Source organism: Spermophilus citellus, assembly GCF_964194105.1.
Source record: "Spermophilus citellus genome assembly, chromosome: 5".
Lineage (NCBI taxonomy): Eukaryota > Metazoa > Chordata > Mammalia > Rodentia > Sciuridae > Spermophilus > Spermophilus citellus.
This window is the reverse complement of record NC_138186.1, coordinates 150,787,401-150,805,932: the sequence shown is the minus strand read 5'-3', so window position 1 is coordinate 150,805,932 and position 18,532 is coordinate 150,787,401. Positions and strand designations below refer to the sequence as shown.

General features: G+C 33.0%; 1 protein-coding gene across 1 annotated transcript in view; it reads right to left on the bottom strand.

Moving 5' to 3' along the window:
- VTA1 (vesicle trafficking 1) overlaps positions 1 to 18,532 on the bottom strand; it is a 76,587-nt gene that overhangs the window by 30,338 nt on the left and 27,717 nt on the right. The window contains exon 5 of the mRNA XM_081295383.1: positions 5,089 to 5,197. Coding sequence (XP_081151509.1) covers positions 5,089 to 5,197 — 109 coding nt within the window. The remainder of the gene's footprint in view (positions 1 to 5,088; positions 5,198 to 18,532) is intronic.

Sequence of the window (18,532 nt, the reverse complement as noted above, 5' to 3'; positions counted from 1 at the left end):
TAAAGGGACTAAAAGCATGCAATGGAGGAAGGATAGCATCTTCAACAAATGGTGTTGGGAAAACTGGAAATCCATATGCAACAAAATGAAACTGAATCCCTTTCTCTCGCCATGCACAAAAGTTAACTCAAAATGGATCAAGGAGCTTGATATCAAATCAGAGACTCTGCATCTGATAGAAGAAAAAGTTGGCTCAGATTTACATATTGTGGGGTCGGGCTCCAAATTCCTTAATAGGACACCCATAGCACAAGAGTTAATAACAAGAATCAACAAATGGGACTTACTTAAACTAAAAAGTTTTTCTCAGCAAGAGAAACAATAAGAGAGGTAAATAGGGAGCCTACATCCTGGGAACAAATTTTTACTCCTCACACTTCAGATAGAGCCCTAATATCCAGAGTATACAAAGAACTCAAAAAATTAGACAATAAGATAACAAATAACCCAATCGACAAATGGGCCAAGGACCTGAACAGACACTTCTCAGAGGAGGATATACAATCAATCAACAAGTACATGAAAAAATGCTCACCATCTGTAGCAGTCAGAGAAATGCAAATCAAAACCACCCTAAGATACCATCTCACTCCAGTAAGACTGGCAGCCACTATGAAGTCAAACAACATCAAGTGCTGGCGAGGATGCGGAGAAAAGGGTACACTTGTACATTGCTGGTGGGACTGCATATTGGTGCGGCCAATTTGGAAAGCAGTTTGGAGATTCCTGGGAAAGCTGGGAATGGAACCACCATTTGACCCTGCTATTGCCCTTCTCGGACTATTCCCTGAAGACCTTAAAAGAGCATGCTACAGGGATACTGCCACATCGATGTTCATAGCAGCACAATTCCCAATAGCTAGACTGTGGAACCAACCCAGATGCCCTTCAATAGATGAATGGATAAAAAAAATGTGGCATTTATACACCATGGAATATTACGCAGCACTAAAAAATGACAAAATCATGGAATTTGCAGGGAAATGGATGGCACTAGAGCAGATTATGCTTAGTGAAGGTAGCCAATCCCTAAAAAACAAATACCAAATGTCTTCTTTGATATAATGAGAGCAACTATGAACAGAGTAGGGAGGAAGAGCAGGAAGAAAAGATTAACTTTAAACAGAGACATGAGATGGGAGGGAAAGAGAGAGAAAAGGGAAATTGCATGGAAATGAAGGGAGACCCTCACTGCTATACAAAATTACATATAAGAGGTTGTGAGGGGAATGGGAAAATAAACAAGGAGAGAAATGAATTACAGTAGATGGGTAGAGAGAGAAGATGTGAGGGAAGGAGAGCGGGGATAGTAGGGGATAGGAAAGGTAGCAGAATACAACAATTACTAATAGGGCATTATGTAAAATTGTGAATGTGTAACCGCCGTGATTCTGCAATCTGCATTTGGGGTAAAATTGGGAGTTCACAACCCACTTCAATCTAATGTATGAAATATGATATGTCAAGAGCTTTGTAATGTGTGAACAACCAATAAAAAATAAAATAAAATGGCAAAAAAAAACAAGAAAGCCAATCCTGTTGGACCTTTGTCTTGGACTTTCTTGTCTCCAGAATGGTGAAAGTAAATTCCATTTGTTTAAGTCATAAAGTCTGCAGGATTTTGTTATGGCAGCCCAAACACATTAATACAACAGAAGGTAGGTTTAGAAAATAAAGAAAGTGAAATATAGTGTTATCAGACAGTGGTGAGTCTTGTTGATTAGCTAAGAATCTCAATTTTTTTCTTGTGGTAAACTAGAAGTAATATACACGAGGCCTGGTATGATACATACCTGATTATAGTCAGTATTATCATAGAAAAGGAAGTGTGTAAAATATTCTAAAATATTAATTGGAAAGTGAGAAAATTAGGACAATATACTTAAAATAATCAGTTTCTACTGTAATGATGAATAACCCCAAAACTTAATTCAGAGTGGTCAGGACTCAGAACACTCAAGTTCTGGTTGTCTCCTTGTGCTTTTATGATCTCAGGCAGGCCACACATGATAATACCCAATTTCTTTTGTAAAACAGGAATTATATGAACTAGATCTTAGGAATTTTTGAGGACATGAAATAAAATATGTTAAAAATGATTTGCAAGTTTTATTGCACTGTAAGAATGTGTGGCATTTATTATATAAAATTACTAGAAGCAGCATTTTTTTAAAGGATATTTTTCTAGTTTTTTGGGTTTTTAAAAATTGTTTTATTTGTTGATAGATGTTTATTTCATTTATTTATATGTGGTGCTGAGAATCAATCACATGCCAGCAATGGCACTACTGTTGAGCCCCAGCCCCAGTTCCAGTGAAGAAGCATTTTGTATGAAAAATTACTTTAAAAATTAGGCAAAAACAGATGGTAAAATATACTTCATAAATAGATAGGAACAAATTAACTTGAAATGCTGTATGAAAGAGATGAACAGTAAAATAATTCACACTTAGTATTCATATGTAAAATTATGATGTTTTTCACCATATTAAAATTCTTAATAATCTTTGAATAAACAAAACACAAAGATTTTCCCTAATTCCTATTTAAAAAAAATTCTTATAAGGTAATAATTTATATGTAGTGAAACTCATCCTTTATGGGTAGTCTTAAAAGCTTATACAGTGTATAAATACCACCACAGCTATAATACAGGATATTCCCATCATCCCCTAAGTTTCCCGTGCTCCTTTGTAGTAAATCTCCTTCCCTATTCTCTGACTGCTCACTGATCTGATTCTAATACTTATAGTATTGCCTTTTTCAGAACATTACATAAATGCAATCATATAATAGGTAGCTTATTGTGTTTGGCTTGAGATTTAGTCCACATTGTTGCGTACATCTGTTCACTACCTTTAACTGTTTAGTATTTGAGTGCAAGGATATGCTACAATTTTTTGACTCATGAAAACTGATGATATCTGGATTACTTCTAGATTTTGATAATTATAGATAAAGTTATTATAAACATTTACATATAAGTCTTTGTGTGAAAATACATTTGAATTACCCTTGGGCAGATAATTAGGAATGAGAATGCTAGGCCTATATGCTAAATATATGTTTAATTTTTTATGAACGTACCAAACCTTTCCCCTTTTTTTTATGAGCAGTATATGGGAAATGCAGCTGTTCAGCATCCTTGTCAGTAATTCTATGAGTCTGTAAAACTTTAGCTCTAGGTTCCAGTAGGTGTGTTGGGAATCTTGTTTTGTTTTTGTTTTTTCAGAATGAAGATTTCTGCATGTTTCTGTGTGCTTATGTGACCCCCTACTCATTCTTCAAATGATTTGTAGAAATATTGAAGATAACTCATATTTTGCCAGTGGATACATACAACTCTGTACAAGTATGCACATTGTTATACTAAAGTGTAACTCAGGACTGAAAAATGGTAAGGACTATAAATATGAAGAAATTATTGAGATTGGCTAAAAGAAGTAAAATACCACTTATTTTATCAGTGCACATTCATTTAGTGTGAACTGACTGAGGAAAAAAAAAATTCCATGGCAACAGATTTGCATGAAAAATTAGTGCCAAAGAGCATCTTCAGGACCAGGGCAAGCTGGTTTCACAAAAGATTTCCAGGAAGCATTTACAGAGTAGAGAATTCAAAAGCTATTTAGTCTGTTCCAAAGCAGAGAAAAAAACTAGAAATTTTCAAAATTTTATTTGAGAAGCATAATATTGACAACAAAAAGAAAACTGTAGACCAATTTTAGTTATAAATGCATTGCAAAATCCTCAATGATACAAGTGTAGGGAACTGAATCCATCAATAAAATTAAAACATCACACCCAAGTGGGATTTGTTGCATGGTGAAAACTCGTTTAACATTAGGCAATCTTTCAAAAATTCTCTATAACAACATAAAACATAAGGAGATGAATCATATTAGAGGCCAACTAGCCAGTGGCTGGTTGCCGCTTTTGTAAAAAAGGTTTTAGTGGAACACAACCATGCTAAGTTGTTTATATATTGTCTATGGCTGTCTTAATACAATAGCAGTAGAGTCAAACAACTGTAACAAATCATGGTCCACAGTTTAAAATATTGTAACTGATCATTTTTGAAAAATTTACTGACTCCTGCATTAGATCATTGTCACAGATGAAGATGAATTTTCTCAGTTTAGAGAACAGGATTGTTCTTTTTGGAATGGTCTATTACCTAGAGGTCTAATCAATTAAAAAAAAAAAGTGAAAAATGTTTTTCCTTTCTGTTCCATCATACATTCTCTAAAAGGTCAAGTGAAATAAGACCTTCATTTTTTTTCATAATTAAATTGTGTAAAACCCACTTACAATGTGATAAAATTTTGCTGTCTGTATAAAGTTAAAAAATGACCTCTATAAAATACACAAAAAACTAAACCTAATGTTTACTTATTTGAATTTTGGTAGGACAGGAATATGGGGCATCGTGTGGGTAGAAGAGAGTTTCTTTGTACTTTTCACATACTCTGTAATTATTGAACCATGTATTACTTACCTACCATCCTCCCAAACTCCTGCATAATTCAAACATGTATACAAAAAATAATAATTAATTATTAATAATAATATTCTTTGTTGTCTGGAAACATTTTATAAATTATGAATGCATTGCTTTTCCTACACAGGAATAGAATTTGATTAAGATATAGGAGATAAGCTGGTGTGGTGGTGGTACATCTGTAATCCCAGTGGCTCAGGAAGATTGCAAGTTCAAAGCCAAACCTCAGCAACTTAGCAAGGTCCTAAGCAAATAAGTGAGACCCTCTCTCAAAATATAAACAATGAAACAAAACAAAAAGGGCTGGGGTTGTGGCTCAGTGGTTAAGTACCCCTGGATTCAATCCCTGGTACCAAAAAAAAAGGTGTAGGAGGTACTTAAGTCATTATGTCGCAAATACATATTATAGCAATTTGGCCTTAATCTCTCATTGTCCCCAAGTTTATGATTTTTATACTTGATTTTTTAAGGATTTTGGACTTTATAAAAAAATTAAAACTGTACCATTTCTTCCTAGAAATTTTGAATAATGTTCTGAAAAATATTATCTCACTAAATAATTTCACTTAGGCTATATAAATACGTACCATTATCTTCTTCAATTCCAACAGGGCCCGCTTGAGGAGTCTCTCCATTCTTTAAACAATTATGGATATACGTTGCCTTCCACCTTGCATATTTTCTGTGTTTCACATTCTAAAAGAGAGTATTTTTATATTAATATTAGATAATGGCAAAAAAGTAAAAAATATTAAGCATTTAAGATAGGCTATATTATATTTCTGAGATAAAACCTATTTTTATGTCGCACAGCTCTGAAGTGTCTGGTGATCACCCCACCCAGTTGCTGATTCTATTAACTGTCTAGGGCTTGACAGATTCCATGTAAAGCTATCTTCATCAAAGAACATGCCCAGTTCTTCTATACAGTGTCACATTTCAGAAAAAGTCTGCAGGGAAAATATGAGAGTTTTCTTCTAGCAAAATTTGCAACTCTTATGCACAACAGAGAAAGACACTAAATGGAATTTTTAAGATTAAACATAAAATAGAATAACAAATTAAATTATTTTCACTAAAAATCTGTGCAAATCTATGAAAACTAAGATGACACAGTTGTTAAAACATACATTAGACTGATAGCCAAGTAAACTAAACTTTTAACCTGTCATATGCTACCTAATACCTCTGAATCTCATTAACTCAATTCTAAGGGGAAAATAATGCCTCATTGTAGTATTGTGAGGGGAACTGAAAATATCACTTAAGAACTTGCTAGCTGCCTCTTTCCTAAATTCCATACATTAATTCCTGTCTTCTTCCAAGTCTGATTGTATTTTGTTTCACTTTACCAACAATCTTACCAAAAGAAACATCCACATTTAAAGTCTTTGCTTTTTTACCTTTCTGTTCACTCAGTGGGAAGGGGTTTGCTTGCTTTCTTTTCTGTTTAGTTCATGTTTCCTTGTCAGAGAATTTTAATGTGATGGTGCATTTTAATGACAGGGAGTCCACGTGTGAGCAGCCTGTATGTCACTAAACTGCTCTTGCTAACGTCACCACCAAAAACCTACTTCACACTGGCAAATCTAATGGACATTTTCCAGGTTATCACCTAACCAAACCTATCAGCAGAATACTAGAATCTGGAACATTCCAATTGTTGAGAAATACTCTCTATTTTTGATTTTTTGACACTCTCTCCTGGGTTTTCTTTCTACTGCCTGTGTCTACTTAATGCTCTATCTAAACACCAAATAATCTGAAGTACCCTGTTGAAGCAGAGATTGCAAACTAGTGGTTCAGTCAATGCTGATTCTCACAGAATTTAAAGTATGAATTGCTTTCCATATAATAGGAAAATTATGGAAATCCACATTTCTCTTTTTTAAAAAATGGGAGTTCTAAAAACACTGAGCCTGCCTTACTTGGTAATAATTACCTGAACTGAACTTCAGTTGATATATGCTCATTTATACTCATTCATTCTGGTTCTCTCCCAGTTCCCCAACCCCTCCTTCCCTTAGTTCCTTGTTGCTTATCATCAGCTGCCACCTATTATTTCATACTGGGCTGCCTTTATTCATTACCTATCAGGTTTCTACAAGGTAAGAAAAAGGTACCCTCATATAGTCTATTTTCTTATCTCTTCACAATCATTCCCATGGCTTTAAGTACTATGGACATCTTTATCACTCTTAAATGTCTGTACTTAGCCTGAATTTGCTTCTGGCAAATATCCAACTATGTGACATCTCCAATTGCATGTTCATATACAACTAAATTTAATTTGTCTAAACTTTTCTCTTGATTCTCTCCCAAACTCTCCTACTTGCAGTGAACTTCATTCTCTTAAGTGAGAAATATGTGAGTTATTCTTACCACGTTCATACCCACCCACCTAATCCTATTTCCCCAGTTCCCTCACTTAATCCACTAGGGCTTTAGTTGTTTTTGCTTTTGGAACATACCCTGAATTGCTCTTATTTCCACTTTCTCTGCATTATTCCCCTAATCTGTCTCCTTACTTTCGCCCTACTCCTGCCCCACATCTTCCTCACTCAGTACTCAGGCTGTGCCTTTATAAAATATAAATCCCTGCCTATCAATCTTCAATGGCTTTCCAATGCACTTAAGATAGAAAACAAACTTGTAACCTGGGCTACAGGAGTCTATTCTACATAGTTCTTAACTGTCCAGTCTACTTTAATGTGTATCCCATTCATTCAGTACCACCAGCCAGGAGGATACATTTTTTATCTGTGTACATGCCAAGGTCTACACAACCTCTTCTCCACCTGATTTCCTTTTTTTTTCCCCACATGTCAATTCACTCCTATCACTCCTACTCAACTCACCCCTTATATATAAGATCAAATGTTACTTCTCAAAAATACTTCCCTGACCATCCCAATCTAAAATTACTCAGTAATTCTATATTTTTTCTATGACAATATTTATTACAATTCATAATTATATACTTAACTATATGTTTTTAGAGTATTCTCCTCACAAACACACACTTAACATATTCTAGAAAACAAACTCAAAAACGGCATAGTTCACGTCTATTATTTATTACAAGCACTTGACCTTGGTTTCAGCACATAGTAGCTGTCAAACAAATATACACATTTCCAACATATAATAGTTTGATTTTAATGGAAGTTATTCTGTTCACTAAACATATTTATTACTTCTGTGTTAATATAATAGATTATGATTTTTGTAGTACGTAATGGAATATTAGGATTAGAAAGTTCAATTAAGATTATTGATTTAATGTATGAATTGCCAAGATCATTGTAATGTCATGTGTAGCTAATAAAAAAAATAAAATTTAAAAAGAGATTATTATACAGTTAGATAGAATAATTTGAAATTTCTAGTGTTTGACTGTTTTTGACCTACAGAATAGTATTATATGGTTCACGTTTTTCTTCCATTTCATTCTTTGGGAGTAAAGAGTAGGTACACTGAAGCACTGAACTTTTTTATTCTTTAATTTTTCAAAATCCTGAACAACTGAATTCAAGTTCCACAAATGTTACATTATTTCAAATTTAAGATACTCCAGGTTTAGTTGTTCACTTGAATTCATTATTTGCAAACTGATTATTTTCCTTCTTTTGAAAGAAACAATAAGATAGGCATAGTTCACTTCAAAATTTTTGTAGGCTCAATACATGTTTGCTATTCTTAAGACCTTCATTTAGCAATATGGGAAATATAAAATAAATCAATATGTTATTTCTGTTTGTAGGGAGCTACCTTTTTTTTGGATGCAGAATTAAAACATCAAAGATTACTATATGATATAATTAAGTAGGAAATATTAAATTTGTTTCTTGCAGTAAATGCATATAAGAGTTGAGAAAAATATTAAAAAATTGGATATAAGTGATAAAGGAAACAATATTTTAGTTTGGTTTCCCAGGGTAAGCACGATGGGACAGAGTAGAAAGTAGTAGTCAGACTTCTCTGGGGAGAAGGAAAACCATGAGCAATGTCAAAAAGACAGAAATAAAGGAAATATTTCATTTGAAGATAAATCAATTTGCCATGGGTAGAAGATACATATTCAGGGCTGGTGGGATAAGTAAGACAATTCCAAAATAAGACAAAGTTTTGAATTAATACCTTGATAGTACTTTACAGGTTATAAAGCATTTCTGTACATTTTCTTCTTATTTGGTTCTCATAATAACCTTGAAATATAGGTTAATCATGTTTTAGTTCCATTAAGGCTTTGAGGCATTATAGGATTAGCTTAATATAAAGATACTTTGGCACCCAAGGCCCTCCACATTGTTGACACTGCTTCAGTCTTGGTTCCTGCTATTTCCATTAATTTCAGAAGGGATTGTTTATTATATGCCATCTTTTCCCACATCACCTTCCCTTATCTAACATGATTTCCTTTTCAACCCACAGTCTCTTTCTCAAGTTTCAACCCAAATATTCATTCCCAATCAGCTTCCTGCTTTTCAGTAAGAAACAACATTTGTCATTTATTAAATCAGGCACTATGCTAAGTGTTGAGGATTACCAGGATCAATGAGTCAGGTATAACCATTAGAGTCCAATATGAAAGCCAGGAACTAACTGCCACGCCTAAATGTGATACCCATCTTATCTAAAGTTTGTTTTAGTTAGTCTTCCATTGCTATAACAAAATAACTAAAGTAATTAACTTATAAACAGAAAACTTTATTTTACTCCTTGGAGGCTCTACTCCATGACTGGTTCACCTGCTTGCTCTGGGCCTGTCTATGGTGAGACAGCACATAAGGATAGGAGTACACAGTAAAGCAAAACTATTCGCCTCATGGCTAGGCAGTGTGGGGTAAGGAGGGACCAAGAATTCCACAATTCCCTTCAAGGGCAGGGTTCCAATTATATAAGTATCTCAAAAAGGCCCCACCTCCTAAGGGCTCTACTACCATCCTGGGGATCAAGCAATTAACATATGGACTTTTGGAGGTCTCTTATCCAAAACACAGCAGTCCCATAATAGTTCTTCATCTTTTGTCTCTTAGGGTTTTAAAAATCTCATCACTGTAGAGACAAGGAAATGCCATTAAAAAGTCAAATGATTTGCCCAAGATTACAATAATTTAGTAGTCAAGCCAGACAATCCAGGACTTCCTTTGTAAGCTATGCACTTAGCAATTCAGATGGACATACATGAAAAAAGGGAAAATGGGCTTTAACAGGTGTTTCAGCCAGCTTTTTTTTTTTTTTTTTTTTTTTTCTGCCCAGACCAAAAGACCTGACAAGAATAATTAGAAGAGCTAAAGTTTATTTTGGAGCTCAGGGTTTCAGAGGTCTCAGTCCATAAAAGGTTGGTCCCAATCCTTGAGTCTCCAGTGAGGCAGAACATCATGACAGAAAAGTGTGGTGGAAGAAAGTGACGCAAGGACATATGACTGAGAAGGGGGGAGGAGGGATAAGAGAAAGGCAGAGAGAGCACATGTGCAAGTGATGTGCCAGGGACCAAAGGCACATCCCTAATGACCTACCTCCTCTAGCCACACTCTATCTGTTTTCAGTTATCACTCAGTTAATATCTATCAGGGGATTAATTTGCTGATCCTGTTAAGGCTCTCATAACTCAATCATTTCACTTCTAAATCTTCTTGCATTGTCTCACACATGAGCTTTTCGGGGCATCTCATATCTAAACTAACAAGTCAAGTACTTAATATGTTAAAGTAGGATATATCTTGAAAGATAAAAGAGCTTCACTTTGAAAGTATATGAGTAAATTGTTTTGGATAAGAGTAGTCCTAAAAATAAGACAAATCTTTCCCAATCTTGAATGCTTTAATTCTTTCTGAAGATCTAAGAGGGAAAATTGTACAATAATGACTTTATAAAGTTGTCTTTTCACCTTAATAGTATATGAAGTTTAATCAAACATTAATAAGCTAGAAAGTGTTCATTTTAGTAAGCATAATTTAAAAAGTGTCCCCAAAGCAGATACAGCAATAGTTTTATATTACAGTTTACAAAATACCTTCAGTTGGACAAACAGGAGTGAATAATATTTAGCAGCAATTTTCTGACAGTAGTAACTTCAAATTAATATACTCTAAAATACTGCTTTCTTTAAAAAAAAGAATGCTGGTATTGCAGAATATTTTATGAGAAAATTTTTAAGATGTCAATATTCTTGAAATCTGTTAACTCCTTTTAGTTGATTAGACATCCTTTTTGGGAAACAGAAGTTGCAAAAAAACATTTTACGTTTGTCCCTGGCCTCTAAGTTTCTGTTTTGTAAATGGATAATGAGAACCACTGACAAATATAAATTTAAGCTACTAAAGTTGGTAGCAATATACAAAGTTTTCATTTAATCCTAATTCATCTGGTTGGACTTGATATTCCTAAGAATGACTGGTAGGAAAACACTAGCCATAGACTAGATCAGATGTTTTAAAACTCAGTACATTTGAGAATGATACGAGGATAAAATTAAGGCACATACATGAATGTACACACATTCACACACACACACTCTATCCAAAAAATTCCGACCCAATCTATAAAAAAATTTAAGATAAAATAATCTTCAGTAGTATACCAATGAACCATCTTAAAAGAGAATGTTTTGTAAGAGCTACCTCCAATTCTCCTTTTTCGATTTTCTCTTGAATCCAGCCTAGTCAAGTTTTTATCCCTACCACTCAATACAACTGCTTTTGTCAAGGTGAGATTTCTTCTCTACTGCTAATCCAATGCTTAATGTCATGTTCCCCAGTCCTATCAATATGAAAAGCTGATCACTTTTACCTTGAACCTGGGGTTTCCTGGTTATCAAGGTCTTCTGGTTTTCCTTTTACCTTGTTAGAGTTCCTTCTGTCCTTTGTAAGGACCAAAGGCTGGGAGTGCCAGACTTCATTTCTTAGATTCTTAATCTTCTCCTCCTATACTTTATCTTAATGTTCTCATTCAACTTTATGGATTTAAATACCATCTCACATGTCAACTCCCAAATTTATGTCTTCTGTTCATACCTCTCTTCTGAACCTTAAATCTTATTATATCCAACTTGACATATTCTACATTGGATAGCCTTCTTAAAGTTCCAAGCCAACTACTGATCTTCTGCCCCTAAATCTGCTACTCCACATGTCATAAATGACAACTCCATTCTTATTAGCAGTTCAACACAAACCCTGAGTCACTTTACCACTCAAATCTCTTCTGTCATCTCTATATTTGAAATAATCCTAAATTCAACTCCTTCTTGACATGACCTCTACTGTAAATTCTGGACTGAGCAATCATTATCTCTTACTTGGATTATTTAATAATGTACTAACAGGCTTCTTTTTTCCCCCACCCCTGTCCACTATAGTGAAAGGAAAAATAGATTTTTAAAAAAAATTTTCAGTATTAGGGATTGAACTCAGGGTCTCATGCATACTAGGCAAGTGCTCTACCACTGAGCTACATCTTCAGCCATTCATTTGGTTTGAATTCCCCCTCCTCATCCTCATCTCCTGCCACTCTTCTTCTCCTTACTCTGGATTCAGTGACACTGTCCTCCTTGCTATTTCTTGAATAAGAACAGGCAGCCTAGATTGTCTTAAAAACTTTGCACTTTCTCTTGCCTCTTCTATGAGTACCTGTACCATTTATTGCCTCACTTCTTTCAAGGCATTGCTAAAATGTTGCCTTCTCAGTGAGGCCTTCCTCAGTCAACTTACTTAAAAATTAATTGATCTTTTTATTCCTACCTTGAATTCCTTGATGACACTTACCATATGACACAGTATACATTTTATTTATTTATTTATTATTATTATTATTTATTCATTGTCTCTCATAGGACTGTGATTCCCATAGGGCAGGCATTTTGCCAATTTCTATATTGCTAGTGCCTAGAACAGTGCTTGGTGCATTGAGCTTAACAAATATTTGGTGAATGAATAAGTGGATAGGTAGGTTTTTAAGTGTCCACATTTTTACTTAGTACACCAAATGATTCTGAAGCTGTTTGGAAACCATACTATGAAAATCACTGAAACGAAACATAACTCTTTTTGCTAATTAATAAACAGGCATATCAAACTTGAGTTCATAGTGTTTAGACTTTTGCTCATAGGGAAGATAATACATGTATATTCTTAAATCCCTAAATTCTCCCAAGCATATCATACAAACAGATGATCTATATAGCAATACTAGGATGTAATACAATGAGAAATGCTTGAAAAACAAGCATTAAACAAACATTACCATAATGAGTAATAACTCAATATATGAAGTATTTATAGTTACAAATTACATGTACTTCCAGAGATTCATTAATTTTTATAGTCTGATACTTTTCAAAGTACACAGAATTTCATAAAACAAGTTTTAAAAAAGGAGAACAAAACTGCACCCAAAAAACACATTTAAAATTGAATTCAAATACTTAAATTTAATTAGTCTTTTTATATTTGAATGTGCATTCAAATTAGCCAAAAGATTTAGCTATTTAATCCTTTGTTTTCATTAAACTTATAAAAGAGTTTCAACAATAGTACAAGATATTCCCACATAACTTTTAATTAGATTCTCCAACTGTTTACATCTGTCAATCTATTTATGTAGATGAAAACATAAAATATAAATGTGTATATACATGTTTTTTCCTGTACCATTGAAGAGTTAAGTTAAAGACACTGTATCCCCTTATCCTTTCACTGTACATTACTAAGCTCCAGGACAATCTAATACACGATGGTTATGTCCCCAAAATGTTGTCTGTTATTATTAGCAGTTCAACACAAACCCTGAGTCACTTTACCACTCAAATCTCTTCTGTCATCTCTATATTTGAAATAATCCTAAATTCAACTCCTTCTTGACATGCCTCTACGTGGGTTCTGTCCCAAGTCTAGATCTAAGGAGCATGCATTATTTAGTTGTCATGTTCATTTAGACTTCAATCTGGACTACCATTTGTTAGTTTTTCCTTGACCTTGACATTAACCTAGTTGTATAATGTCTGCTGACTTGGATTTGTCTGATATTTCTTCATGATTATATTCTCATTGTGCATTTTGGTCCATTACTATGAAAGTGATGTTTTTCCTTTTCAGTTGATTTTATGAGGCACATGATGTGGTTTGTCCAATATTGGTGGTGGCAGGTTTGATGACCTGGTTAGAGATGTATATGACAAAATTTTTCCTCTTTGATAAGCAACTTGAAGGAAATATTCATTGGACTCTATGGTAAAGACCCTTGTTTTTGTTCTATCATTTATCCATTGCATTGTATTTGTTAGTATGAACCCACAGACTCTTACTTAATGGGTTATTATTCATTACTATCATTCTTCATGCTAAATTGTTCATGTCATGGACAGTGGGAACTCATTCGAGTAGTTGCTGGGCCCCTGATTATGACCGTACTTGCTTACTTTCTGGCACAAGAAAGTTCAGTTGTCTAGTGCTTTCTCTGACCCAACTAGAGATTTAGTCATCTGTATAGGACTCTTGTTTCCTGTTATAGAAGACTGGTATTTAAAGCCATATTCATGTACTAGGGGTAATTATTGCTACTGCTGCAACAATGCTTCTAGGTCTTTTCAGTATAGAGATTTAAAAAAAAAACTTCTATACAGACTTATTTTTCTAATATATTCAAAAGCATGATTTAATATAATTCTTCCAATTCTAACCAAATACCACAACACAATTTAGTCATCTCCCATTCTTGTCTGAAAATGAGAAACCTGTCTCCTTCAATATATTCATTTACTCAGTCCTTGAGTACAAAGTAAGTAGGTTTAGAATTCCTTACCTTATCAAAATAAACCAAATTTATGGAGAGTTCTATTAACTTTATTTGCAGTAAAACTGATGTCTTGATATGTATAAATCTTAAAGTGTATGAGTTGATGTTTTGTGCCTGTGTAAACCATACTGCTATCAATATACAACACTTCTAGTTCCCCAGAAAGTTCCTTTCCAGAATTTCAATTTCCTTTAAATATCAAGTTCCTTTCCTTTCCTTTCCTTTCAATTTCCTTTGCTGCAAAAAACCCTAAAACTATTTTCTATTATTATTTTTTTTAGTTACAATTTGTAATAGTACTTGATAAGAAGGGAATCACAGAAACTGTATTGACTATTCTTTTACTCAGTATGTCTGCATGATTCATCCATGTAGACTATACTAGTAGTCAGTTCCTTTTTGTGTCTAAGTAATAGCACAATTTGTTTATCAATTCCCCTGTTGGTAGACATCTGGGTTGTTTCCAGCTTTGGGGTATTATGAATAAATTTCCTATGAGCACTCCTGAACAAGTCTTTTTCTGGACATATGTTTTCATTTCTCTTGGATAAATACCAGAAAAGGAATTGCTGGGTAAAAGGGTGGGAGTATGTTTAACTTTACAAAAATCTGCCAAATCTTTTCCCAAAGTAGTTATAACATCTAATATTTCCACCAAGCAATGTATGAAAGCTCTTATTTTTCCACATTCTGGAAAACATCTGATGTGGTTGGTTGGTATTTATTCATTTTAGTTAATATTACTAATTTTTAAATATATTTAGTCTATTAATGACTGAGGAGCATGTTAAAATCTCCACATATGATTAAGAATTTTTCTATATTTTACTTGTCAATTTTTATTTCATAGAATTTGAAGCTCTCATTATTAGGTGCATAGACATTTGTAACTATAATGTTTTTCTTATGAACTAGCCCTTTTATTATTGTGAAATATCCCATTTCACTTCCAGTAACATCTTAAAATTTACTTTACCTAATATTGTCACTTGTGATTTTGTTTACTTAGTATCTGTATTTGATGTCTTTCCCATGTTCTCATTTTCAAAATGCTTGTCTCTGTATTTGTTTCTTGTAAACAGCATATAGTTAAGGCTTGCTGCTTTCATCCAGACTGAAATTTTCTACTTTTATAATGAAGTGTTAGTTCATTTGCACTTATATCACATATTAACATAGTTGTATTTAGGCCTAAAATTTGCTAGTTGTTTTGTATTGATTCCATTTGTTTTTGTTTCCCTTTCTTTCCCTTCTTCTGGGTTTAACTATATATATATATATATATATACACACACACACACACACACACATACACACACGCACACTCACAGAGACATGCACACACATACAAATAAACATATATAAAATGTAGAGTTATAAAATTTTTACATAGTTACATATCTTTTAAAGAAATAAAGAAAGTATATAGTTTTTTACATTTCCACACATCACCATGCCTAGTATTCATTCCTTCCTGTAAACTGAAGTTTTCATTTGGTATAATTTTCCTTCTGCCTGAAAAACTTATAGCTGTTGTTTACATCTTTAGTACTCATCTGTTATCAATAAATCAATGTTTACTTTAATCTTCATTTTTTGAAGTATATCACTGCTATAGATAGAATCTTGAGTTTATAGGCCTTTATTTTTTCTGTCGCCACTTTAAAAAGTTCATTATTATCTTCTGCTCTCTACTTTTTTCAAGACTTTCCTTGGTTTGACTAGGATGCTCATAGGTGTAAATTTTTTCTTTAAAAAGTAATTAATTAATTAATTTTATTTCCCCTCCCTTTTTAAAAAACTCCTCCCTGCTTTTTAAAATCCCTCTGCTTTTATTGGTATAGGTGTGATTTTCTTTATGTTTATCTTATCTAGTATGTACTGAACTTTTGGAGACTGTAACTGATTTTCCATAAAATCTGGAAAATCTATGGTCTTTATTAAAGTATCTTTTCCTTTTCATTTTCCTTATACTGCACCTTTTGTGGAACTCCAAATGTGTATTTTAGATTTCCAAATATAGTGGCAATGATACATAATGCTTAGGTATTTCTGCATAAGTTCATTTAAAAATAGAATAAATATATAAGTTTGATTAGGGTAGTTTCTGTTGAAATTCTCATCTATTTGTTGATATCTCTAAATACATTTTACAAGAACATTATTAAACAGGGTTATTATTCTTTATTATATTAATTATTCCTTATTATATAGTAAAAGTATGGTTCAGACTCAGGTTACAAGCCAAAATAATTTTAGATTCTGGAACATTTCAGAATATCATATTAGCATACTCAAATGGTAAAGTTTATGCAGTTATTCCAAAATGCCAAAATCTTGGAAATCTAAAAAACTTCAGGTCCTAAGCATTTTGAATAATGGATACTTAACCTGTAACACAGAGACTGTATTTAAAAAACTCACAGCAAATTAGGCTCATATTTTCTTTCTAAATTTTAATTTTTCTAATAATTCATTTATTCTTTACATTTTATAAAAACAATCACTCTGAAAAGGATTGGGAATTAAAAAGTAAAAATTTTAAAAAGTCTTATTTGTATATTTTATCATAGAGTGTTTGAGGAACATTATTCTGGACTATAGTACCTGGGACATGGTACTCATATTTTTATGACCCTCCATTTTCTCAGTATAATTCAAAGATGTGAAAGGTGGAACATGATGTATGTGAAATGTGTAAGTACAGTGCCAGGCAAATGGCAGGTGCTGCACATGGTCCCTTCCTTTCACTTCATTAGTCAACCAAGTAGCATCATAGTTATTTTACTTCTCTACATTAGAATATAAGCTCTGTGAAGGTATGAAAATATATTTCATTAATCTGATCCTCCCAAATTAACAGAAACAACAAATAAGGACAATATTATCTTTTACCTGCAATTTCATATTTTTTCTAAATTAGCAGTATGAAACTTTAACCTAAGATTACGATAGTAAAAAGGTAAAATGTTATCCATTCCTCAAATATTGTTGGTAGTAAAATAAATCTAAAATATAATAAAAGGAAGCCCATGAATAATACTGGATGCAGATTACATAAAATACCATTATAGAAGAAAAATAATTGTATTTTGAAGATCCCTTGCTCTAAGATATAAAATGTTTTTAAAAAAGTAATATATACTCTGGTGTTTCTATTCCTCAAATTGGGACACTGACTCAAAGAGAGCCACAGGAATACTAAAGGTTTATATAGCAAGAAATTTAACTAAAATGCTGAAAAGAAATGATATAAGTTAAATGTATATATTTAAAACAGAGATAAGAGAGTTGAGAAAGAAATAGGGGCAGATCAATTATACTTTAAAAACTAACAACAAATGAGTTGAAGACTAAGGAAAATATACACTTATTTAGTTTTGTATGAGTAATAATATGAAGAGGAAAAAAAAATACCAGGAAATGGACCAAGAAAAATTTGGTGAGTAAATGAGATTTATTACTTTTGAGGAGAATTAGGAAAGAAATTATGTGTACAAAAGTCTAAATATTTTGATCTACAGATAGAAAAATAAAAGGCTGACTATAGCAATGTTTGAAACATCAAGTAATCAGTCACTTCTTTAATCTGATATTTTACTCAGTGTATAAATTTATACTTAATGTTTCAGAAGGAAAAGAAGAAAATGAGACATTCTGAATTATAATATAAAAAAAGTCATTAAAGTTACAATGTAAGTATAAGTAACTCTAAATAAAGGGTAAAGAATTGAGAAAATGGACAAATTCATTCATACACAGGCTATAATAAGATAGTTAAGACTTGAAGAGAAGGTAAAACGTAGGCAAAGCAGGCTAAAAATGCATTTTCCAAATGAAAACTGACAGGATGGTGAGCAGACAAGTCAGACAAACAAAAATTAGGACAGGTAAGTAGTATAAGTCAGGCACGGAAAACTATGATAGAAAGCCTGGAAATCTAGCAGGAGAGCCTAGACTTGCAGTGCCAGGAAACAAAAGTCCCTGAACGTTCTTTAATAAAACAATGACAGAAGAGAACAGTCTGTGAAGAAACAGAGGTCAAAATAGGAAGATAAATAAATTAGGTAAATTACACTATGTCAGCTTGTGATCCAGTGATTTTTATGCAAAGTGCTGAAATTTCAAATAAAAACCTAACTGGAAGATTCACAAACATTATGCTACAAATATCCTACAAAAGGCTTCAGGTGTTCAGGTTGCTTCTTCTATGCTTATTACCTTCTATTATTT